At 33.7% G+C, this 25639-nt stretch overlaps 1 protein-coding gene and 1 long non-coding RNA gene across 2 annotated transcripts; both read right to left on the reverse strand.

Annotated features, from left to right (window-relative positions):
- Positions 1–7861: 7861 nt before the first annotated feature.
- Positions 7862–10293, reverse strand: LOC111413080 (FERM domain-containing protein C-like). The gene is made up of 5 exons (XM_023043918.2): positions 9975–10293; positions 9793–9914; positions 9137–9741; positions 8876–9077; positions 7862–8814 (listed from the first exon to the last, which is right to left on the reverse strand). Exons 1-5 carry the CDS (start codon positions 10207–10209, stop codon positions 8107–8109), a joined length of 1872 nt encoding a protein of 623 aa, XP_022899686.2. The 5' UTR covers positions 10210–10293; the 3' UTR covers positions 7862–8106.
- A 5438-nt stretch (positions 10294–15731) lies between these two features.
- LOC139430378 (uncharacterized) lies at positions 15732–16607 on the reverse strand. The gene is made up of 3 exons (XR_011640862.1): positions 16593–16607; positions 16133–16435; positions 15732–16074 (listed from the first exon to the last, which is right to left on the reverse strand). It is a non-coding gene; the product is annotated as an uncharacterized lncRNA (long non-coding RNA).
- Positions 16608–25639: the final 9032 nt, after the last annotated feature.

The raw sequence follows: 25639 nt of genomic DNA on the forward strand, positions 1-25639 counted from the left end.
CCTCCAAATCGGCTACTATTTTCGTTTAAATCGCAATAAAAAGAAAACCAGAGCCGAAAATTTTCAAATTCACATGCATATGCTACGTAAAAATGTTCAGTGATTAGAATCAACTTTATCACAATTCATCGAGCGGTTGTGAAGATACCTATCTCTAAACTGAGAGGCCTTGACTTTTAGTACGGATATTAGTTAGATGGTAATTTTAGGCTTTCGGTCAGAATAATTTTTGGGATTTTGTCAAAGGTCAAATCTTGGCGGCGCCATTCCAGATATTCCCTTAAAGTCAGGAGTCTTTCTAGTATTATTTAAGATTTTTTTATAAAGGTAGAGTCAAACCCATGTAGTATAATAAGTAGTGGTATAATTGGACCGCGCTATACATCACTTGACTAAGCGACGTTTTACCGTTTTTAGAGATTTTCATGCTGTCTGGTAGGTAAAGGTGTAATTTATCTTGAAAAATGCAGAATGCCGAAAGACCTAAAATATTATTTGTTTTAAAGGATAAAGCTAACCGCCAATCACGTTATACGATTTCAAGTCCGATTTGCATTATACGACTAAGAACCGACTTAGATATGACACTTAGATACACCAAGAAATTTTACAATAGAAAAAATAGATGAACCTACAATTTCGGGCCAGTGTCGTTTTTTAGATATTAGTATACAATTAAAAGTTTGTCTGTTACTTTATATAGAATTTAAGTCTAAATAGTTTCAGCTCTTGGCCATCTTCAGAGACTCTACAAATAGATTAACATCTCTCATCTTATCCATTTTACAAACGACAGCGGTGGGTAGCGCTAGTTAGCATAAGATGTTGCATGTTTTTATTGCACTAAAACTAGAACTAACACTAGACCTAGAACTAGAAAGTTTCGGGTTTAGCCGTGCGTCTTCAGTTCTAGTGTTACACTAGCACTATCACTAGAACTAACACAAGGCCTAGAACTAGAATCATTTTAAGGATCTTTCACGACGATTACAAACATGCCAAAATCGACGTTGACATTCTTAACCGGAAGTTGACCATAACTTCTTTAATATTGAAGATAAATATGTCGTGTTTGTACTCATTTTAAAGGATTTTTAATGAAGATTGCCAATATGTCAAAATTGAGGTTGACATTTTAAACCTAAAGTTAGTTATCATATAACAGAAGTTTTATAACTGAAGTTAATCTAGTGTTAGTCACTTTTCCGTACTTTCTCTTTATTTTTAACGTGTTTTTTGGGTTATTTCACATTCATTAAAAAAAAATCGTCGATTTTTATTAAGAAACTTGTTTATAAAATGGATAAGATGAGAGATGTTAATCTATTTGGAAAGTCTCTGAAGATGGCCAAGGGCCAGTTTAAAAGTATCAAGCTCTAGATTATTTTCTTCAAAAATGTTTACACGAATCGTCATCATTTTGTCTCTAATTTTAGTGATTAAATTTATGCCACGACTTACAGAAACAACCTGTATAATCGTAAAATGTAATGCTTGTGATAGCTGTCATCAGTGTTCTGTGATAAAAATGGACAGTACATTTCAATAGTTTGTCTATTCTGAGAAGTCTTATATTTTTGGTGAAAACGAAAATCCCGTTTTTCTCAACATTATTTATTTGTCGCTTAGTCAAGTGGTGCATAATGCGGTCTAATTAAAATATATTCCTTGAATTTTGGACTTTGGCTAGGGTAACTCCAAACTTTTTTTGATGTATAGTGTCTACTCGTTATTATTGGAACAAAATTTTTGTACTCTAGAATCTAACAAAAGTAATCTAACAGAACTTTTGATTAAAATATGGCATCCATTCAGCATAATTCTAGATATTTTCGTAAGTTTGTGAATGAAGTCAATTTGTCTGTCAATCCAATTAAAAGCTTTGTCGATCAAACGGCGATATTTTTCGATATTTCAATACTTTTAATATTAATAAGAAAGCAGATTCTCCAAAGAAGCGAATTAAATAAAGGCCAATTGATGCATCCCCAAATTTATCGTTGTAGTTTTATGGATAAAGCGAATAGGTGCAAGGAGATGTAAAAATTTCACACCATCCATCCTGAAGTACAATAATTTTAAGAATCTTTTCTGACTACGCTTGACCATCCACTGATGAGAACAACAATAACCCAACCACACTGCAATTACGACAATATAAAGGCAATAAATAATCTCACCCTAGATAAATAGTCAGATCAATAAATAGTTTGCACGTTCACAAAATATTGATATCTTGAAACTTATTAACGAGCTAATTTCGACTTATTCGTAGGATGTATAATAATTTCACTTACGTGTAATAAAAATGTTAAAAAAATAGTTTTTCTTTTCTTGTATAAATATATTTCTTATTCTACAGTAACATATTCGTTTTATTTGCACCGCCAGAGTAAAGATATCCCTGTGGCAATGTTGAAATTTCGACACCGGGTTAACAAACAATTCTCGAGGTCCGTTCGATCGAGGATGTGAATTCCCAACGCCACGGACGTATTGTAGGCGTTTTCCAGTAGGAATTCTGTAGGACCACGGGGCACCATAACCCGACGCCGGTCGCTGGACATCAAATATTTAAACAGATCGTTGAGCGTGCAGATGCCCTGGACCAAGAGAACGACCAGGGGTTGGGATACATCCCTCCGAAGGACCCCGTAGTACGTGACCCCGAAAACGTACTCTCTTCTCTACTACTTCTCGAAAACCGGCCACAATGCATTATGCACGAAAAAAAAGATGTAAAGTACGCCGACAATTGCATTATAGGAGTGTGCATTATTCAGTTTGTGGTGGACCCAGCGATTTTCCACCCTCTCGAAAATTCCTGCATAATTGATTTTCCTCCGTTATATCGAAAATTCCAAAAAAAACAACGAATTTAAAAGATTTTGAACTTTGAAGATGATAACTTGTGACGTTTAGTTGTAATCGTTGGTTACTATAAACTAACCAACGACTTCATTTATAGTTTGAAAACTGTTGATGTTGAAGGGTGGCACATTATCTGAATCGGATTGGTAACACAATAAACACGTCAGTACACCTCGCAGTTCCGTTTCCGGACCCCGAGCCGCTATCGACGTCGATGTCCTTCCGTTTTCGACAGTGTGGTAGCGTCGATTCGCAACCTCTCTCTCCATGGTACACACTACCCCACATACGAAATAAACGATAAGGCGTAACTTTAATTATTATCATCACCAGCAATGTCATTCAAAACCTCTTAATTTCACGTATTAGATATTGAGACAATTAAAAGTTAGGAACGTTGTTATCTCTTTTTGTACGGCTTGAAATGTTTCCGTTTGCTTCAGGTCGATCCAACACAACAATAAATCCGAGATCGGGATCGAGCGATAACGGTTAATAAACCGACATTGAGATGTCAAAAAGGGACGCGGACCATTTTTGGACCATGCTGCCACCCAACTCGATGCCGAAACCGGATCGTATCGCACCGTTTCCTGCACTTGACTAGTAGATAACCGCTGCGGAATTGCAATCTGTTACCCCAGCTCCGGTCCCATATTAAAAGCCATCGTACCGTGCTCGAGATAAAATATTGAAAAATTCTGGAGTAATGACGCGAGAGACTAACCACCACTATACCCAAGAGAGAGGGTAAAGGGATCAATAAGAGAACAAAAAAATGTATAGGGAGAGTAGATAATGTGGAAAATATCTTTGGATGTAAAAAAAAATCTTAATGGTTATGTGGAAATGGTTATTTTGGAAATAAAGCAATAAGATAATAAAAACGGATAACAATATAACAATCTTTATTTCTAAAATGCACAAAAACATGGTACCTATAGAATTCATCAAGTGAATAAAGTTCATTCTCTATTAACATTCTCTTCACTTCCCTCAATCAATGGTAAAGCATTATACATGTGATTTATTAGCTCGTCATCAAACTTTGACATATGATCTCTACATTAACTACATGCCATCGAATAGCTTTTGCTGGAGCAGGATTACCTGTTTCTCGAAGTCTTCTGAAAGAATCGCTAAAAACTGAATAACATGGCGCTGTGGAAATTTTTCTTGATATTCTTGTAGCATCGAGCATTTCTATTGCAAAAACCATACACGAAAATTATATCAGCATACTCTTCAGTGCTATAAGCGTACATTTTCAGTTTTTTCTTGTATGTAATAATTAAACCTTACAGCAAACTGACATATTACAATGATAACTGTTTTTGTTGAATGTTTGATTTTACTGACTATTAATAAATTCGCTGCAGATAACTTTAAAGTGTCATAATTTCGTAAATAATTGAAATAGTACAGGGTGTCCCAATTTCGATGTCCGCATAGGCTATCTCCGAAACTAAAAGAGATATAAAAAAAGTAGCTTACATGTCATGATCTCGTTTTTCGAGAAAATGCTAATGCCGAAAACTCCGAACAGCTATCGTCTTTTGTTTTCGCCCTATCGGCAAAAACTGAAAATTTTGCAAAAACGACAATCGCGAATATCTCACTTATTATCAAAGATGGAGTATTATAAATAAAACATTATATGGGCAACGTTTTACGAAGAATTCAGTGGCGTAGGTAGAATTTTTTTCCCATAATTTATTTTCGAGATTTTAGACGTAACTTTATTTTTTTAAATGGAAACCATAGTTGGCTATGACTTAAAATAATTTGTTATTTTCTTCTGATATTTCTTATGGTTATTGAATAATTAACAAAAATTCATTTTGTTTTGTCTAAAACTAATGTATGTATTTAAAAGTTAATGTTGCTATGGTGATAACCATACATACTATGATGGAACATAATGTATCAAATAATTGCCAAAGTTTGTATTTAAAAATTCGATAACAAGTCTGGCATTATGTGCTGGTACGATGCACCAGCATGTTAAGTATCAAAGTATAACAAAACTGAATAAAACTTTACAATGAATTTCGAAAATTATGAAAAATGTAACATGATGGAATGCTATATGTTATCAGATAAGAATGCGACGTTAGGCGCGGAATTGTATTTCACAAGATATCCAGAAAGACGACAACCGCACGTAAGAACCTTCAGCCGGTTAGCAGAAAATTTAATAGATATTTGGTCCTTCCCCAAACCACATACAAAAACATACCAAAATGACCTGCAAGAGAAATTGGCCCAAAAGCCGCTGCTCCCGAATATGAAAGAAAAATAAGTATAAACCATACAAAGCGGGGCTAACTCATTATTTACGTGCCGGAGATGTCAATCGAAGATTAGAATTTTGTAGATGATATTTAAAAAAATTAAATAATCTGCTGTTTATTCAAAATTATCTGGACCGATGAAGTCTCTGAGTGTTCAAAGAAGATTGGGGTTCAATGTATGGTGTGCCCTTTTAGATAATAGAATTTTGGCATATAGTATCTACCATAAAAACTTAAACTCAGGGAAATACCTCAATATATTAAGGCAGCACATTGAGCCTTTGGTCGACAATTTGCCACTAAATATGTCTCAAATGATATATTTTCAATATAACGGAGCACCAGCACATAATGCCAAAGTTGTTAGTGAATTTTTAAATACTACTACAAACTCAAGGACAGTAGAATCTAACAGGACTGCTACATCCATTGTTGTGACAGCCTACCCGCAAACTATGTCACACCATTTTCCACGCCCAGCTGTTGTTATGGTCTATGCGTTTGCTGTGAGAGGTTATATCCTAGACGTATTCATATTAGTTTTGAAGTTTTATGTTTTTAGACGTATTAATGTCTATATCATATAACCTCTAAAAACATAGACAGTTAAGAGGCGTGGCAAATAGTGTGACGTAGAGTGCGGGCAACCAACCCGTAGTCGACTACAAAAATACAATGGATGTGGCAGTCCTGTTAGATTCTACTGTCCTTGCAACAAACTTTGGCAATAATTGGAAACAATGCTTTCCCTCATGTTATGGTTATTACCATAACAACATTAAGTTTTAAATACATACAATAGTTTTAGAAAGAACAAAAAAAATTGATACATTATATTCCATCATAGTATGTATGGTTATCACCATAGCAACATTAACTTTTAAATACATACATTAGATTTAGATGGAACAAAATGAATTTTTGTTAATTATTCAATAACTATAAGAAATATACCCCACAAACTACATATATTTGTTATCAGAAGAAAATAACAAATTATTTTAAGTCATAGCCAACTATGGTTTCCATTTAAAAAAATAAAATTACGTCTAAAATCTCGAAAATAAAAGATGGGAAACAAATTCTACCTACTCCACTGAATTCTTCGTAAAAAGTTGCCCATATAATGTTTTATTTATAATACTCCATCTTTGATAATAAGTGAGATATTCGCGATTGTCGTTTTTGCAAAATTTTCAGTTTTTGCCGATAGGGCGAAAACAAAAGACGATAGCTGTTCGGAGTTTTCGGCATTAGCATTTTCTCGAGAAACGAGATCATGACATGTAAGCTACTTTTTTTCTATCTCTTTTAGTTTCGGAGATAGCCTATGCGGACATCGAAATTGGGACATCCTGTACATATGTTCATTAACATTTTTTTTGGTAATTGGATTAGCTATGATATGTCAAAGTTTGATGGTGAGCTAATAAATCGCCCTGTATATCTTGATTGAAATGTGTATAATGTTTGTTTATAATTATGTTTAAATTATTCGATTTGAACCAATTGTTGGTTGTATCTAATGTTTTTTTAGTCTTTTGATCCAGAAAATCTCCTGAAGTATTTGTATAAGAGGTGTCATCAGCATATAGACATAGAGCCCGCTGTATATTTTGAGGCAAGTCATTGATATACAATAAGAATAAAATGGGGTCATTTGTTTAATAATATACATAATACTTCTCTTATTGTTGGTTCTATGTTTTGAATTAGTTTCGTTATCATTCCATAAACATTTTTTATATTTGTCTTATTCAAGTTTTTGATTATCTTTTCCACTTCTTCTTCTTCAATTTGCTCAAGCTCAATATGATCTTATTTCCATATTGATAGTTTGGAGATTGACAGAAGAGAATTATTTTCTTTCTTGCGCCTTGTTTTTCCAGTTTCTTGCTTCACTATATTCCAGGCAGCAGTTATTTTATTTTCTGAATTCATCATAAATTGTTTATAAGCTTCTTTTTTTGTATTATCTATCAGTCTTCTAAACTTACGTTTTTTTATTTGATACAATTCTTTGTATTTCTTTTCTTTCGTTTCTTCAGCTAACGTGTTAGTAGCATTTAAAGTGTTTTTCATCATTCTTAGGTCATCTGAATTCATTTTAGTGTTGATAGTACATGTTTTCTTTTTTATTGTTATTTCTCGAAAAGCAGACTGATAACACGATGTTGCGCATTAGTGTTTTGATCTATTATTATAGTCCAATCACTATTTCTTAATTTATTCATGAAAAGTTCTATTGTTGCTTTATTTATTAGTCTTATCTTTGTATATTTGTTCTTTCCAGTTTTATATTCAAGAATAATTGTTGTTAATTGCGCCAGATGGTCACCTAAATGCCAGTTTACTGTATTTTTTATGACAACCTCAGTAAATGTTACACATCTTCTTCCATTTACACGCTATGGTTGCCTAAAGACTGTTTAAGTCCATGTTCTGACATAATAGATAAGAAATTTTCTTTGATTTTGGAGCTTTCATTAACACATGTTATAGTCTCCCATTATAAATATATTTTTAACGTTTTGAGTTTCCTTTACGAAATGTATGATCATTATCACTTATCACAGTCTGGTGAGTGATATGCTATAAACACAGAATTTAATTGTGGGACTTTTACTGAACTCAGTCCAATATTTTTTTCTATGTTATATTTTTTTAAGCTATATGAGTATTTTTCCCCTCGAAAAGACTTTTCTACAATTATAAGATGCAATTACATAATTTTCAAATTTTAAAGTGTTTATCTCAACTTCTGTCATCCAGTGCTCTGTAATAGCAATTATGTTCGACTCTGGTTTATCTTTTAATAGATATTGTACTTGGTTTATTTTATTTTTTGATCCCTGTGCATTAATATTTATTATTTCTACATTTTTTTTGATTTTATTACTGCTTTAACAACAAAAATTTAAAAAATTACAATATTTTAATTTCAACCTTCATGATGTTCAGCATTGCCACCTTCTTTATTCTCTGTAGAATCCCCTATTTGAGCAATAACATCTGTTACACTTTCCCCATGAGCGACTTCAACGGGTGGTTTAGGAATTTCGCCTTCCATTTCTTCTTCTTCGTCTCCTTCTTCTTCCTCGCCTTCTTCAACTTCACTTTGCTCAGCTTTACCTGCTTCGTCTAACGCTTCACTATAAAGATGATAAGCGTCTCCTTCCTCATCTTCATCCCAATAATATTCCCCTTGATCGCCACCTTCCGTTTCACCTTCAGTTTCGGTGTCGCCTTTCTTCTTACCTTTCTTTCCTTTCTTCTTTTTCTCTTTTTTCGGTGCCGGTTGAGCATCCGGATAAAGTTCTATGTACTTTTGGCGTAAAGCTCCTGCATCGATGCCGCTTTTCTTATATTTGAAGCAATCAACAAGACCGTTTACGAGATCTTTATCGACTTTTTTCATTTTAAAATTTGTAACTAAATCAATAAAATCGTTTCCTTGCATTGGAGTTTCGGGTAAAGTAAAAATAAAATGACTGAAATCTTTTTGCATTTTTTTCTTTTTCGGCGCCATCGCCATCATACGAGCACGTTCAAAAAGAAGTTTTGCAACATCCGGTCCTTTTATTACCCAATTACCTAATACGCCACCGATAGTTACCTTTTTACCATTCCTTCTAGCGCGATTATATGACTAGATAAGGAAAAGGAACTGTACTGGTTAAAAAATATTAAATTTTAAAAGTTTTATTTACACCAAGCGCATTCTTTTTTATGTAAACATTATCCATATATAGTTCCTCCAATTTGGGTCTTCTGCTTTTTGGCAGTAATAGAAGTTCAATTAATGTTTGAGCTGTTTCTGGCAATATTTTATTGAAACCAAGATTTATACTCAATAATGTGTTGTTCTTGACGATTAGAGTTTTAAACATCTTACAAGTAGCTTCGGGTATCCTTCCCCAAATTAAAATTTTATTATTGATAATTGATTAATTATCATTTTTTTAACTTACATGTTATTGCTTATATCCAACTTTTCCAAAGTCTCTGTTGCTTTAGTAAATTTTAATAAAAATTTTAAACAAGGCTTTTCGGTTATACCATTCCAAGCCAAATTTAAAACACGCAAACTTTTATTCTCAAGCAAACCCTCATTCGCTAGTTGTTTCCAACCCCGAGGCGCGTTAATTATATTCCAAGACAAGTCTAAGTCTTCAATGACAGCGTTTTCTTTTAAAATTTCTACCAAAGCAGGTATAGCAACATCGGTTAATTCATTTTTACTCAAGTTCAATCGTTTAATTGTCAAATGATTACATAAAGCATCTTTTATAAATTCTAATCCCTCATTTCCCAAACTGTTACAACTTAAATCCAAATCAGTTAATTTAAGCGCATTAGCTATGCCATCGGCTAAAATCTCAGCACCTTCGCTTCCGATTCTACATTCTCTGAAATTCAAGACTTCTAACATCTCATTTTCTATTAACATTTGGGCTACGTATTCTACCGATTCTGGTTTCATAAAATTTTCTTCTAAATTTAACTCTGTAACGCACGTGTTCCCCCTTAAAGCTGTTGTGATTGCTCGAAGTTGTTTATCAGATAAGCTATAATACTGAATTAAACAAATTATAAAGATATTTTAATATTGAGGAACAAGCATTACTTTTAGATACAACGTGGAAGTTTCTAGAGAACTTATAACTCTGCGCAATGTCATTATTTTCAATTCTTTACACATCGATTTATATTTTTCAAGTCCAAAAAGGTCGGGTTCTACTTCAATAACTAAAAGTACGAATACAAAATAAGAAAGTGTAAAACCGCCTACATAGGTTACTGTTTAACCCGGTGTATAAAAAGCTGCATCTATCCCAGGATCTTCAAGAGGAGGAAAATGATACAAAGGATTCCTCAAGAGTGAGCTTCTGGACATGATGTATTGACCGAGACATTGAAATGATTCTGTATTTTTTTCCAAAAGGGTCTCAATAGGCTCCGCGCAAATACCACCATTATCTGATTTTTCCTCTTCTTCTTCTTCTTCCCAAACATCTTCCTCTGCGGGAGTTCCTTCAGCCATAATAAAGTGGTTATTTATTAATGATTGGTAGATAAAAAATAAATTATTTTTTAAGTATTTATGTACATCAAAATGACAAATACAGAATTTACAGTGTGATCTACAATGTCAAAATGATGTCAAAATTAGGAAGTAAAAATAAACTTGGTGTTGTACAAAAATAATTAATTCAAATTGAAATTAAGTTTTAATTAATTTCGAACCCCGAAAACCCAAAAGGTACTAATTCATTCACCTGAGTTGTCAGGTAAACTAGGTATCTGCCACAGTATTTCAACCGGGTATACTAATACCGCTTAATAACCACGTCAAAATCGTAACGGCAATTTGTTAAGAGTTCCGGAACGGCAGTAAGTCCTTCGGAAAGGAAAACAAACAGCCGCCGCCGTCGCTGTGCCGCCTTCGAATTAAAATGCGAACGCTTACAAGAAGGGGGCAGGTGCATAAAGATGTCGTGGTTCCCTGGAAGCGGAGGCGCGCTCGCCCCCTTCGGGGGGTACATAAATTGATCTAAATTAAGCGATATTTAATTACTGTAACGCCGGGCGTGCAAGTTGATGAGCGCCAACCCGGTCGGTAATAATAATACCGAACCCTATGTCACCCAGAGAGTTGCACGTGCGTCACTCTTCTCTTTCTCTTTCTCAAAAACTTTAATTATTAGAAGCACTTAATAAAATACAACAAAAACTTAGATTTAGTATGCATGTAAAAATCATTACAAAACTTAAAACGAAATCTCGTACATGCATCAACATTTCAAAAATCAATACATACTGTTTATATGTATATCAAGGTGTTGTAAAATATCAAGACCATTCATCGCATATCGCAACCGAGGTAAACCACGTTTTTTTGGACAACTGCACAAAAACCAGAAATTACGGTAATTAATTTAAAGGCTAAGCAAGAAATCTCAACGTGCATTCTTGTCCTGGTTATATGGTATGATTTGCATTAATTGCATCTTCGAGTGTTTTAATTTAGATTAAGCAAAATGGAATTTTAGGTCCAATTAAGACATATTTGGCCATATAAATAATAATACTTTATTGAATAACCGTTTTATATTGGGTGATATTATTTTTAGTGTGACCAAGACATTGGAAGATGTAAAGGCAAAGAATTGTTAACATTTCAAATTTAATAAATTTAGCTCTACAGCAATCCTGTAATACCAAGTTTGCCATCACCCTAACGCATCTTAATTGAACTCCAAAAACTCGACCAATATGGGCAGAATAACTCCAAGCTAATATGGCGTAGGTGGCATGACTAAAGAAATAAGCATAGTATGCGCCCGTATTCAGTTTTTATTACATGTGTTTCCCATGTGAGATCCGAGTTAGGTAGATTCCCAGATATTTGACAGGCGCCGTACAAGTTTTGGATTTAGTATTCTACAAAAAGACTAGATATTGATTATAGAAGAGTAATCATCGCTGGCAGAAAGCTTGAACCTGTTTAGAGAAGATCAAATACATCTTGAAAGGCTGGATACTGCTGGTAGAAGACAAAACATTACTGGAAACAGATTAAATACTGCTGGTAGAAGACCAAATACTGTTAATAGAAGTCTAGACCACGCTAACAGAAGATGCAATTTGCTACAAAAGATTACATATTGCTAATAAGACACTAAAAACACTAAACAGAAAACTTGACGCTGTTTCCAGTAGATCAAATACTGTTTATAAGACTAGATATTGCTGGGAGACATGATATACTACAAAAAAAAAAACAGATATTGCTAATAGAAGGCCAATCACCACTGGTAGAATGTTTAATACAGTTTGCAGAAGACCAAATACTGCTTAGAAGACTAGATACTACTGACAGAAAACTTGGTGTACTACAAAAACGCTAGATATTGCTAATAGACTAATCACCACTGGTAGAAAACTTGATACTGTTTGTAATCTACCAAAAATTTAAGGTTGGTTAAGCCTGGTTTGCGTTTTGGCTTTGTTCATGCTTAGTTTATTTTTTTTTAAACCAGTTGGTGATAATCGCGAGCGAATGCATCATACGGCGCACATAGGTTGATTTGATCGATTTACGCGGTCAAAATTATTTTATAATCTATAGCAGTTCTAAATGGGATAAACAATAATAATTCGGTATTTTTCATAATAATTACTAATTAATATGATTATTTAAAAACAAATACAGAAAATTCAAACATATTAATTTAACACACTTATAAAAGGTATCTTAAAAGACATAATAATCACAATAAGCATTGATTTCCGAAATCACTGTCCCATAATATTTGTTCGTAGGTATATTATGTTAGTAAACAATATCAATAATCATTATTTCAACCATATTTAATCACAAATCTTGCTCGCTATCCGAAGAATCTGGTGTAGTACTGGCTTCAATATAAGGCTCAGCTGATATTAACATTTCCATTGTTTCTGGGCAGAATGATTTCGATTTACACCTTTTTTTAATTTGTGTTGTGCTCCTCAAAAGTGGGTCTGAGCTTAATAATAATCTATTATATATATCGCGTTTACAATCTTCTCTTAAAAATTTCCTGGCAAAGTTTTCGCGGTACATTCGAAAATGTTTGTTTCGAGCCTCTTGGGCTTCTTCTGATAATTGCCCTATGGGCAACAAAGCAATTTTCATGATGGTACCACCATGTATTAATATCTTATGCATGGATGGTGTCATCGGATGCCATTCATACAATTGAACGTATAATTTAGCCGTATCCAGGGCATATTCATCATATTTCTTGGTACCAATTTTATGACCAGATGAAATGACTTCCAAAATTACTTTAAGTCTGTACAATAAATTATAATCAATTCCTGTGATGTTAGCAGCTAAATTTGCATTTTCGAAGAATTTTCGGCTAGTGTTTCCATCGTTAGTATATTCATAGCTAGTCTTTGGCATATCTATTAACAATCCCGTCTCTTTTGGAAACCTTTCTTGAATGTGTAATTTCGTTTGTTCTTCGATAATTTTTTCCTCCTTACTTCTTTTCTATCTGTACTTCTTGACTGGCAATTTATAAGCCAAATGTAAAATACTCTCTAACAATCGTATTCTGGCGTGTAAAATAGATAAACCAAATTCGATTGCAGGCTTACTCACTACTTTTTTTTCTAGATCCAGATTATTGAAATCTTTTGATGTTACGTTACATATATAACACCGTGTCGTTGATTTTGTGCCAGTAGCTGCGTTGCAAACCTTTCCGTCAACCATAGTCATTTTCAATATATGTCCAAACAGGAATGTCTTTCCGTTCAAAATGACTTCGGTAGCAACTAAACTCTGTGCAGACTCTTCGACAAAACTAATTTCTTCTTTAGTAACATCCGCGTTTTCTTTCAGAAATCTGAATCTTATCGGTCGGCAATATTTTGGCGAAGACTGTGTTGGGTTTTGCCAAATGACTTTCTTTTTATCCTTGCCACAAACTATTTGTATTGGTACGAAAGAACTCAGAAATATATGACCATCTGAATCAGCGTCATTATCGAATTTCTGTTTATATTTAGATTGCTGCGAACCATCACAACCCCATTTACAAATAATTAGCAATGAATTTCTTTCTTCTTCATTGAGGGTTGCCAGTACTTCTTCCAGATAAATTGAAAAGCGCGTAACGGTGTTGTTCATGAGGCGTTGTAATGTACTTTCGGCGCGGGTACTTGTGACCCTTATACATTCTTTAGGTGGATAGCAATCTTGTTTTGCTTTAATTACTAGATTGTAACACGGATCAAGTGTTTTGTTCCTACTTCTAATAACTTCATATTGCCGCTTAGTTAAATCAGCCTCTAGAAACATGGCTAATGCTTCTTGCGGTGTTAGTGGACGAATTTCTTGTTGGGAATATTTGGGTTGGAAAGCTTTCTTATATTTTCCAGCACGAGTAGGAGAATTTGTGATGTTTTTCAGAATTTGGGATGCATCTCTTTTGCCTCTTTCTCTTAAGGTTGTTTGTGCAGCATGAATAATAACCTCATCGTCTACAGTCGTGCGAACCTGTTCCGTTTTTCGGCGCTTACTTCTCTCACTCAATTCACTAAATGGCTTAGAAGGACGTCCCGGCCGACATTGACGATCACTTGGAAGTTCAAAGGTTCCATCCAACCAGACCTTATTCGTTTTTTTGAAAACATCTTCTTTTCTATGAGCTTTCGATCATTTCACTTTTATTGAAGATTTAAAGTAACCAAATCTTTTCTTCAGACATCTTATCTTATCTTCAGTGTTACAGGAGTACGACAAGAGATGCTTTTCCAAATGATTCAACTTTCATCTAAAGTTGGAAAATTGAATTGTTGCAGTTGATCATATAAATATTGACGAGTTACTCCTTTTATTCCAGACGTGCTAGATGATGTTGAAATCACTTCAAAACAGAATAATATAGAAAAATCAAATTCCGTGTTTTTTCCTCTATTTCAAGTCATAACGTATAAGTCTCTGAAATTTATGAAACGCGCCGTATCCGTAGCTAATTTAATCGTCATCAGTTAAATGAAAGTACAAAGTATCATAATCAAAAAGAATTATAGCTCGATCGGGCGCGATAGTACAACGAAATAGATTTTAAAAGCAAAAAATACCGGAAATTTCGTTTCAAAAACACACAAGGTTTCAAACCTTTGAAATAACCTTAAAACATCGCAGGTTTTTTAAAATATTGTAATCCCTATTGATTCTTACCTGAACTATCGGAATCCATCACCCTCACTTTAGTGACAGACACAGAAACTCAAATATTGACTTTGTAGAGTTGCTTACGCAAAGAACGCCGAAAACTGTAACGCGTACACGCAATGCGATCAGGTTCTAATGACATGTGCAACCACACACTACCACGGATAGTATAGAGGGTGTTACCTTTTGTTTCTGGAACTGTCTACACACTCTCTATGTATTTCCTTTGTAATTATGATTACTTTTTGAATTCAACTTTTGACCGCTTAAATCGTTAAAATCAACGTATGTGCGGCGATGCAATGTATCGAATTCATTTGCGCAAACCGTAGCTACTGTATCACCAGCAAAGAGAATCTTACTTGAATCTCTCGGAATGATTTTGGGCAGATCATTGACAAAAATTAAAAACAGAACTGGAACCAGTACTGAGCCCTGGCGTACACCATGTATGATTGGTAAACGGCTAGAATCTCGCCCACAATATTGAAGTCTATTTAATAATAATTTTGATCCTTAATGAGTATTTAATGAGTGGTACCAGAGCCCTTGAAACTATCAATGATGTGATGAAGTTTAATAAAACAGCTACAACTTTGAATATAACACTACGAAAAATATTTTGCCTACATTTTTACTTCATGATATCTTTTCATTTTCTAAAATTTAATAAATATTATTTATTTTAAAACACATTTATAAATACAATAGTGTCTAATTAAGATCGCTTAATTAACCAATTCTTTTGTAAACTGTCTAAATTTTAAATTATTTCTTCTCTTTCCAAATTTTAAGAAAGTCATTCCAAAAGGTAATAATAATTATTTAAATTTCAGTAACGAGCAATTTTATTCGGATATTAATAATTCACAAAAAAAATTGTAGAACTAACTAACACCACAACACTATAATCATGAATATAGTTGACTTCCTAGGTTTTAAATTAAGTAATACAAACAGATAGGTTTGAAACTAAAAGTATAATTTCGAGTTAAATTTTACCCATTATTTATTAAACGTGTTATTTTTATTATGAGGTTTTCCTATGATACTGCGGCCCCAGATTCCTAATAAATCACTTACTAGGAGCTTTAAAACCAATGTTGAATGCTTGTTCAAACCATTCATTAATTCGTATATTCGTTAAATTTTTTTGAGTAGTTTCTATTTTTGCTGTAAATATTTATACACCATATTACTTTAATTATTAAAACTTTATTCAATTTCTTACCGTTTTCATCCCAATTTTTTTCCATACCACCAAATCCTTCATCATCAAAAGTACCAGATCCATCAATTTTATCAAATTCTTTATCTAATTGTGTTAACGACACTGAAAAAATACTATAAGCAAGTGTAAGAGTTACTGTTGTTATGAGAAACATCTTTTACACAATGAAAGGACACTTATTCGCAAGATCCTGAAGGTGACTGCTAATTAATGCAGAACAAATAAGTAAAAAAGATGACAAGTGGTTTTATAATGGAAAAACTAAAACTCTCCGAATGGATTGAGAAGTGGACGGTGATGTTGCTGTAAGGGAATAAAGCAAAGTTATTAGAAAACATTCTCTACAAAAATATAAAGTTATAAAAGTTGTTATAAAGTTAATTAAAATTTTTGAAAGGATTGTTAGAAATAAAATTATGCATAGAAATTCAAATAAAAAAATTATGTGTAAATATAATACCTAAATGTAATATATTTCTTCTCATTAGTGTTTCATTATATAAATGACTAAAATCAGTCGTTATTATATTTACTACACTTTCTACAAGTTTAACACGTTGACTGCCGCAATAGTCACTAAAAGTCTATCCATTCTGGCCGGAACATTTTAAAATTAAATAGGCATGAGAATCAATTGGTGCTTCTCGTGGCAGTTGTGGAAATTTTGTCGTGTATCAAGTTACGCTTCTCATGGCAATTTGTTTCACCCATCTTACTCCTCCTCCTCTCGTTCTCGTTCCTGCGATATTGAAGTCCAACTATCAGTCCATTGCTTGGGTGGCCTTCTCGGAGGTCATTTTGGTTGGCCTTCCATTTCTAATGATTTTTAGCAATCTATCATTCGCCACCCTTGACATGTTTATTCCAAAATCTTCTTTGGTCTCTTAATGTGTTCCCTGTTGTTGCTCTCAACATTCTCATCTGGTTTGAACGTGCTATGATTTTGGTTTCAGCCTGTTCAGCTCTAGTTTCCGCTGTGTATGTTATCACAAGTCTAATACACGCCTTGTATATCCTCACTTTGCTGGCAGTTGTCATGCAGTTATTTTTCCAAACGATGTTTCTTAGGACACCCGCTATCCTGGCTGCTTTACTAATTTGATGTCTCACACTCTCCTTCGAGTTTCGATATGGCAAGATTAGTATTAGATATGGAAGAGAATTAAAACGAAAACTTCATATAAGTACGAAGGCTTTCACGGCCGGTGTGAATTAAACTAAGATTAGAACTAACACTAGAAACTTTCGGGTTTTGCCGTGCGTCTTTTAATCAAACCTTTTATTAAAAGACGCACGGCAAAACCCGAAAGTTTCTAGTGTTATTTCTAGTTTTAGTTCTAATCTTAGTTTAACAAAAACTTCAGTTGCTTAATGTGATGTCGACATCACATTAAGTTTAAGTTGTAATTATTTCTGTTTTTCAATTTTTATATATTTTTCGGCCTTTCATTTCAAAATTTAAAGTTTTTCTATTCATTCTAATATAAAATAATCATTTTCAATTATCGTTTTTGGCCTTAAAATATTTAATACGTAGTAATCTAAAACTTAACCTCAAATTTTGCAACGTGTTTAAAAAAAGAAAATGTGTTTAACAGATTATTCAATACTTTTATATAACCTCTCAAATTTCAACATGTGGTCCAATTAATTGACGTTGTGTCCGAGGATGACTTCAGAGTCGAAACACGTGTAACATAAAAATAAAAAACACTTATACGATTCATCTTTTGAGGCCAAGAACTGAAGTTTTTGTTTTCCTTCTCTTCCATATCTAATATTTGAATGATGAATCTGGAGAAAGAATTGGCAAAGGCAAGATTAGTGCCTAAATAGTTAAGTTCGGATACTTGTTCGATTATTCTGTTGTTCAGCTCTAGCTTGCATCGTCGTGGTTCCCTAGCAATTACCATCCTTTTTGTTTTTGACGTTGGCGCTTCCATGTTGAGTTTCTGGACCTCTTTGTTAAATGCTTGCAGCAGCCAATATAGACCTCCTCACTGTCCGCAGATAGCGTTGCATCGTCCGCATAGAACAAGAGCTTTATGAGTTTGTTTCCCATTCTGTATCCATGATTCACCTTCCGCACACTGTCTATTATTTTGTCCATTATTAGAATAAAGAGCAATGAACTAAGACTATCCCCCTGTCTCAAGCCCGTGTTAATTTGTATGTTGTTGGTAGCACAATTTATTTTTATTAACTCTTTATTACATGTTTGAGAACCACATTATCTCCAACGAAGACGATATAACTATTTTGCATAAACTTGATGATTACAATAAACCATCGGAATATGCCCAAAATCAAGAAAAAGCCCATTAGAGGTAAAGATTAATGCATAAACGACCAGCAAGTATGTTTCAATTAAATTGACCAAACTGACAAAAAACTGCAAGCAAAATTTTTAATATCATTGAGCGTAGTAGTACTGCAAGATCAGAACAATATGCGCATCTGCTCAATGATGTCATAACATATTAAAAGTAGAACTTTCACTTTACTCCCAAATAAAAGCAAAAATGGATATTTGTAGGATTGTTGGTTAGCTGGAATTGATATAGCTGCTGCGACCATCTTCTACTATGTCTGTCTCATTGCAAATATCTGACTGTTCTCTCGAAACCAATAATAAAAATGTGCAACTATTTATTGCCGCTCTGCTATAGCCATTCTAGTCGCTAAGATGGTTTTCACATATTAGTCTTGCTCTTGTTCCTATTTCTAAGTCTGTGCTTACGTTTGGCAACTGAGTGTTTATCCCTATCCATTTTTTATGATACTTAGGTACTATTCTTGGATATGCGAAATTTGAATTTTTCTTCTTGTTTCAACGTCTAGGATGCTACTCGCAGCTTTTTTGTCTATCATATTGTAGTAATATGGTTCATGTATATTAAGGTTGCAGTCATATCTTTACAAATGGCAAAGTTTATTACAACTTCTCCACTTTCCTAGTTTGGCATTCATATCTAAAAGTTTCTGACTGGTTTTAAACTTGAAATTCTATTCGCACATATCAAATAATGCAAGCACTTCTTTCCATCTCTTTCACGTTAACTTGTTTTTAATATTAGTATTATCAGTGTTAGAAGATAAATATAACCGCTAAATTGAGACAATCCAGAAAAGCACTATTCAGCTTCTAAATGAAGTAAGTATTTTTCGTCGAGTCATTTTTGATTACATTCTACTGACCTTATTTCTCGACTTGTATCGTTTCATTGAGAGACGCTTTTGTTGGCCGAGATTAACATAAACACCGATACCCAATATAATAAACATAATAACTAGTTAAATTAAAAATCATTTTTATTGAATCATATCAGTTAAAAACCACAAAAATGATATGTAAATTCAGAGTGTTTAATATCTGCGGTAAAAATCTATTTAAATCCTGTCGTTTCACATGGTAGCTTTTAAATTTTGAAATAAAACCCGTTATCTCATGGACCACCACGACGGGGCCGGTCGCAAATAAACTCCGAAACACGTTGTTAGTTATTTTGAAAGGCTATTATTTTCAGTTTGCGCGGTTGTTTGAATACACCGCAACCGTTGACAGATAACGCGCTGTTTTTCCGACCAAAAATTAAGTTGAAAAATTGCCACAACGCAAGAAAATTATTTTTATCATTACGCTGCTTCGGCAAAAATCTTTTTTCAAACAAAACATATTTTTTTCGTTCAAGTTTTTATTACCAATACAAAATGATTTAGTAAAATCCTACATGTCCGCAAGAATTTAAACATTTTTCGTACGTGGAAAATTTATTTTCATTGCCGCCGCATCCGCCGTAAGTAAATAACATGCAACTTTTTTCTGCTAAATTATAGTAATACATTGGAGTTGGAGAACAATATCCTCCTAAATCCAAAGAAAGCTTACAATTTCTATCTTCACCTAAAATGATTTAAGTTGTGTATTAATTTAAAGAAAAAATTCGATAAAATTACATTTTTCTCGGCACATTCGTAAATCGTTAAAAAAATTTTCATTATGTCCACATCCTTTATAAAGAAAACTTTCACATCGTTTCGTTACGGTATTAAAAAAAAATCTATGAGTAGGACTTTGGCAAACCCCTACTTGTTGATCTAAATGTGGTAAAAAACAAATATCATTGCTAAAAGTCACTTTATAAAAGTTTAAACTAAACAGAATTACTAAAATAAAACTCATTTTGAAAAAGAAACAATAATACAATTTTTTTAAGATAAAGAATAACGCATTGATAATTTTATTACATATTGTTTTACGATTACAATAACAACGCATAAATTAGGTGACGTTTTCAATTTAAAAGCAATGTTGTATGTTGCACTTTACATCCGGGGTTAAATTTTATATCCGAAAAAAAAATCTTTTGGGGGTGGATTGTAACTCTGCATACTTTGCTTATTTTACAGACGGAGGCTGTGGCAGAAATCTTTACGATTGCCGCCAGCGGCGCGGCACAAGACGAAGTCCATAAAAGTGGGTTTATTACTTAATTGAAAACGCGATTTTCCTCCCGTTAGGAGTTGTAAAATTGTTTCGCAAATTTCTTTCATAATTGGCCCAAAAGCAATTCGCAAGATTTACAATCGTACAAATAAAAAAAAATTAAATCATTTTATTGGTTTGTTAAAAATTTATTCGATTTATGAAAATCTATCTCGAAAATTGATATTAACTCATTACATTTTCAATAGTAATTGAAATACCCAACATGTAAATGTGTTACTGTGAAACATCGAAATTAGTGAATGTCAATATTCTCCGGTCATTGTCAAGACATACCAAACACATCAGCGAAAGATCGAATATTTTCGGCTGTTATTATACAGGTTGGTCCATTTAACGTGAGACAAGCGATTATCTCGAAAACGGTTCATTTTACATAAAAATTAACCAAATTAAAGTTGTTCTGTGCGAAGGACGATAACATTTTTTGATCTTGATCTTATTTTCAAGGTCATATGAAGGTCACGACAAATTTTTTAAATGGCACCCTATGTTTTTGATTGCAAAATCTCAATCTGTTAAATAATTTAAAAAAAAATAATAAAATAAATGTGTGGTTTTGCCAGTACGACGGCGAAATATCTTTTGTAGACAAAATCTAAATAATTTTAGTAAGTTTAAGTAATTTTAGTTTTAAATATTGTTTATTTAAAAAAAATGATTAAACTATACTATTAATCAACAACAAATATAAAATTTATAATAACACTATAAACATCATCCTTAAAGACGCCCCACAAAAAATCAAGAGGTTAAAAAACAGAATAAATCAGATAATCTGGCAGGCCAGGAAATTGGACCTCCCCTTCCAATCCATTGCTCAGCATAATCCCGATCTTAAGCTTCCCCATTCAGCATACCATCAATAAAGTATGGACCGATCAATTTATCACCAATTATGCCACACCAAACATTCGTTGATGTTCTACTTCACGCAACCATCTTGGATTTTCAACGCTCCAATAGTGCATGTTATGTCTATTGACTTGTCTTACTTTGTTTGTAAAAGTAGACTCATCCGAGAATAGCACGTTACCAAAGAAATTGACGTCCAACCGCCTTCGTTCTTGTGCCCATTGACAAAATATTAATCGATTTTCAAAATCACCTCCATAAAGATGTTGATGCAATGGAATGTGGTATGGGTGATACTTGTTGCGCTTTAATATTCTTAAAATGCTGGTCTTCGATATTCTGGCGTCAATTGCAAGTCGTCGAGTGCTAACTTGAGGATTTACCTCAATGCTAACTAATACCGTAATTTCCTTTTCTTCCGTAGTTACAGTTGCTCACCGAGTTCTTTTTCTTGGTTCCACATTTCCAGTGTTAGTGAAATCATTCACTCTGTAAAGCTCTGTAAAAGGTACTTCTCGAAGGCGTATTTCGATCAGGAAAACGTTCTGGATACAAAGCTACACTATCAGCAACTTTTTTGCCACTTTCTCCATAAATAAAAATCATTTAGACTTTTTCTGCCACACTTAGAGTATCCATGATTTAATGACTTAGTTTAAACACTTTGCCTTAATGTAAAACGATGGAATGAATTCAAAATTTGTTGCCAAGCAGTTTTTATGCAAATTTAGTTTTACCTGTTACATTTTAAAGCAATTCAACCAATTAAATCCCTGAAAGCGATATTCTGAAAATGCCGACATAAGCAATTCCACAAACTCTTGTTTTTTATGCATTCTTAAATAGTATTCTAAGAATTAAAGACAATGTATCGAGACGGATAGGAAAGTGTTTAAAAATTCATAAATGTTATTTGTTCTTGCTAGATTACAAACGGTAGTTATTTGTTTCTGAAGAAGTTTCAATTTTTTTCAAAAGATGTTTTACCGTTGTACTAGCAAAACCACACAGTAAATTTTTTTTACTTTTATCTTTAATTACTTTACTTTTATCCACATATTCGCACGTCGGCGGATGTCAACAATCATAGATGAGCTTTGGTGAATGTTGGATTACCCGTCGAAAGAGGATTATTCGTTTTGCTCACGACATTCTGCGCAACACGTGATACGTTGTTCTGTTCGTTAGTCTTACGTAGTCTCTCAGCGTGCTTGCAAATCTTTGTTAATATGTCAATTTGTCTTTGTAATTAAGAATTGCAAATTAAATACAAATATTATATATGAGGTTGTAATGTTGTATTTAAATTTGTGTAAACAATGTCAAATGAAGCATAATTATTCTGAATTAAACTCAAGATGTCAAGTGGATGTGATCGACTTGGAGTCACACAGGCATGGCGATTACAAGTTTATATTAGTATATCAGGACCACTTAATAAAGTTTGTTTAGCTACGATCATTAAAAACTAAGAGAGCGGAAAAAGTGGCATACCACTGGCTTCATATTTTCCTAACATTTTTGCCCCACCGATATTACTTTCGGATAATGGTAGAGAATTTAGTAATCGAGCTGTATCCAACTATGTAATATGTGGAAGGACATTAAGATAGTTCATGGAAAATCTCGTCATAGTCACAAGGCTTTGTCGAAAGAGCCAGTAAAATAAGAAAATAAGTAAAAGAAATGGTCAAAAGGTTTGCCCTTTGTCCAATTTGTCAATAACACAACTTACCAGGAAGAAATACGCCAGAGCCCATATGAAGCCTCATCCTTATCTCTACCTGGCCAACAATTTATAAATATTGCAACTGAAGAACAGCTCGAAGAAATTGTTAATTGTTTCAACAAAAAAAATTGGGCAGTGACCGTATTCCAATAGGATAGTACAATCTAGCACGTCTTCGATTCAAACATTAACTAAACAATAACACGAGGACAACAAAATTCTATTGAAGAAGACTCGCAACCTAGCATGTCTTCATTTAAAACATTAACTTAACTGACTTTTGTGCAATTCAAAGTGCCATAGCAGTTTAAGACATACAAAATTTTATTGAAGAGGAGCTGCGACCTAACAGGTCTTCGTTTCAAGTATTGACTAAACAACAACACGAGGACAATCAAAATTCTATTGAAGAAGACTCGCCACCTAGCATGTCTTCATTTAAAACATTAACTTGACTGACTTTTGTGCAGTTCAAAGTGCCATAACAGTTTAAGACATACATATTGCGAGTTGGTGAATGTTGACATTTACTAGGGGATGTCGACATTTACCAAATTTCGGTCTTACCCGGTAACATATACACTTAAGGTTGGGGCAAAATTTATTTCCATGTTATTAGAAGCCACCAAAATCGCCAATGACTACGAGGTTAATTAACTTTAAGGTCCTACATTTATCCCCAGTATTCAGCGAGGGTCAAGTTTTCATTTAAGATATTAATGATCAACGTAAGTTACTTTTTGAAACTTAATATTATCTCGTACATAACATTAAATCTGATAGGTATTTATTTTATGAAATAAAACAAGTGAGAAATTCTTTTTTAAAATAATTCCGACATGTAATAGGGATTTATAAGCCCCACGATAATCGAAATAACCCATCGTTCCCGACTGCATCCCGCCACCACCACCACTGCTGCCAACCACCGAAGCCGCTAGCACCAATTTTACCTCCTCCTCCTACCATCCGAAAAGTCCCAAGGCTCCCCTAAATTATAATAGTGCGGTCATATTTTCCCTCGCCGAGTATATCAATTTGAGATCGACGTACCCAAGTTAAAGTTCGGCTACGACGACGACGGCGCCACCACCCGCCCCACGGATACCGGTGCATTATTTATGATAAGACGGGGGCCCACGAACGCCGTCGCGGCCGTATAAAACAATTTGCGACGCCCGTTTTTATCAATAATACACTCGGCCTTTGTCGCGAAGCTTTCGTTCGTGTTGTATATAGGTATACGGTCGGGATACGACAACATTGACGCCCTTCGCTGTAGCGATGGGCGTCGGATTTCGAAACGTTTCGTTCGTAGTATGGTTCACCGTCTGCATCTTAACATCTTACATACATTTGTTATGGAAGGATGGAAGTTCACGTTCGACTGTGTTGCTAGTATCTTATCCAAAAAGACGTTTTCCAATGGAAAACCCCAGATGAATAATGAAAAGATCATGAATATTAGGTTTTTCAAATTTATTTTCAGTTTACTAAGTAAATAACAAATCTATTAAATGTAAAACATGTATAATCGACGTATTTACAATTTATTTATTTGTTGTTAACTCCAAATTTTGATTATGTTAAAAAAGTAACTTAGAACAGATGTAGGTCAAAACGAATAAAAGAACTCGTTGTTGAACAAAAGAGTAAAAAACAAAACCTTATTAATACCCAAATACCCTTTTCAGTTTGAAACCAGTCAACTGTTTCACAGGATTGTGCGAACAATGCAGATTAAAAGTTATACCAACTATAGGAGAAATTTTATGATAATATCTCAAGCCATGATATCAAAATGATCCTATTAGATATGAATGGCAAACTAGACGTCTGCAGTGGCCTGATTGAATGATAATTTAATGTAATAAAGACAACAGTGTCTTCGTAGTACGACGCAGAAATGGAAAAACAAGAGGAAGAGGATCTTTTATTATAACTATTATTGCGACGCACTTTTTTTTATGCACTGAAGAGGAGGATTTCCAAAATATATTGGCCAACTGATTTACCACTAGTAAAGATATCACGGCAACCTTAACATGTTTCTTCTAAAGAGCTATATTACCACATTATGATAGACAAAAGAGCTGCGAGTAGCATCCTAGAAGAACAAAAGCATGCTGCGGTTTAGACTATTTCCTGGTACGTGCAAAATTCCGATGTTATATATCCAAGAATGGTACCCACAGGGACAAAGAAAAAATACAAAAAATGGATAGGGATAGACACTCAAATACCAAACGTAAGGAGATTTAGAAATAGGAATAAGAGTAAGACTGATATGTAAAAACCATCTTAGCGACTAGAATTGCTATAGCAGGAAGGCTAAAAACTCCCTGCTTTTCAAATTGAATGAAAATTTTTTTGATATGTCAATATGGAGGTATAATGGCGTCTTCGTGGTACGATG

The sequence above is a fragment of the Onthophagus taurus genome, chromosome 7 (genome assembly GCF_036711975.1).
Source record: "Onthophagus taurus isolate NC chromosome 7, IU_Otau_3.0, whole genome shotgun sequence".
Taxonomy (NCBI): Eukaryota; Metazoa; Arthropoda; class Insecta; order Coleoptera; family Scarabaeidae; genus Onthophagus; species Onthophagus taurus.

Bases quoted from the DNA above. Each gene is read 5' to 3' on its own strand.
- LOC111413080 (XM_023043918.2), bottom strand. From the start codon at position 10,209: ATGGCTGAAGGAACTCCCGCAGAGGAAGATGTTTGGGAAGAAGAAGAA. The intron at 9,915-9,974 runs GTTAAACAGTAA...TCGTACTTTTAG, and splicing joins TGCAGCTTTTTATACACCGG to TTATTGAAGTAGAACCCGAC. The intron at 9,078-9,136 runs GTAAGTTAAAAA...AATTTGGGGAAG, and splicing joins TTGGATATAAGCAATAACAT to GATACCCGAAGCTACTTGTA.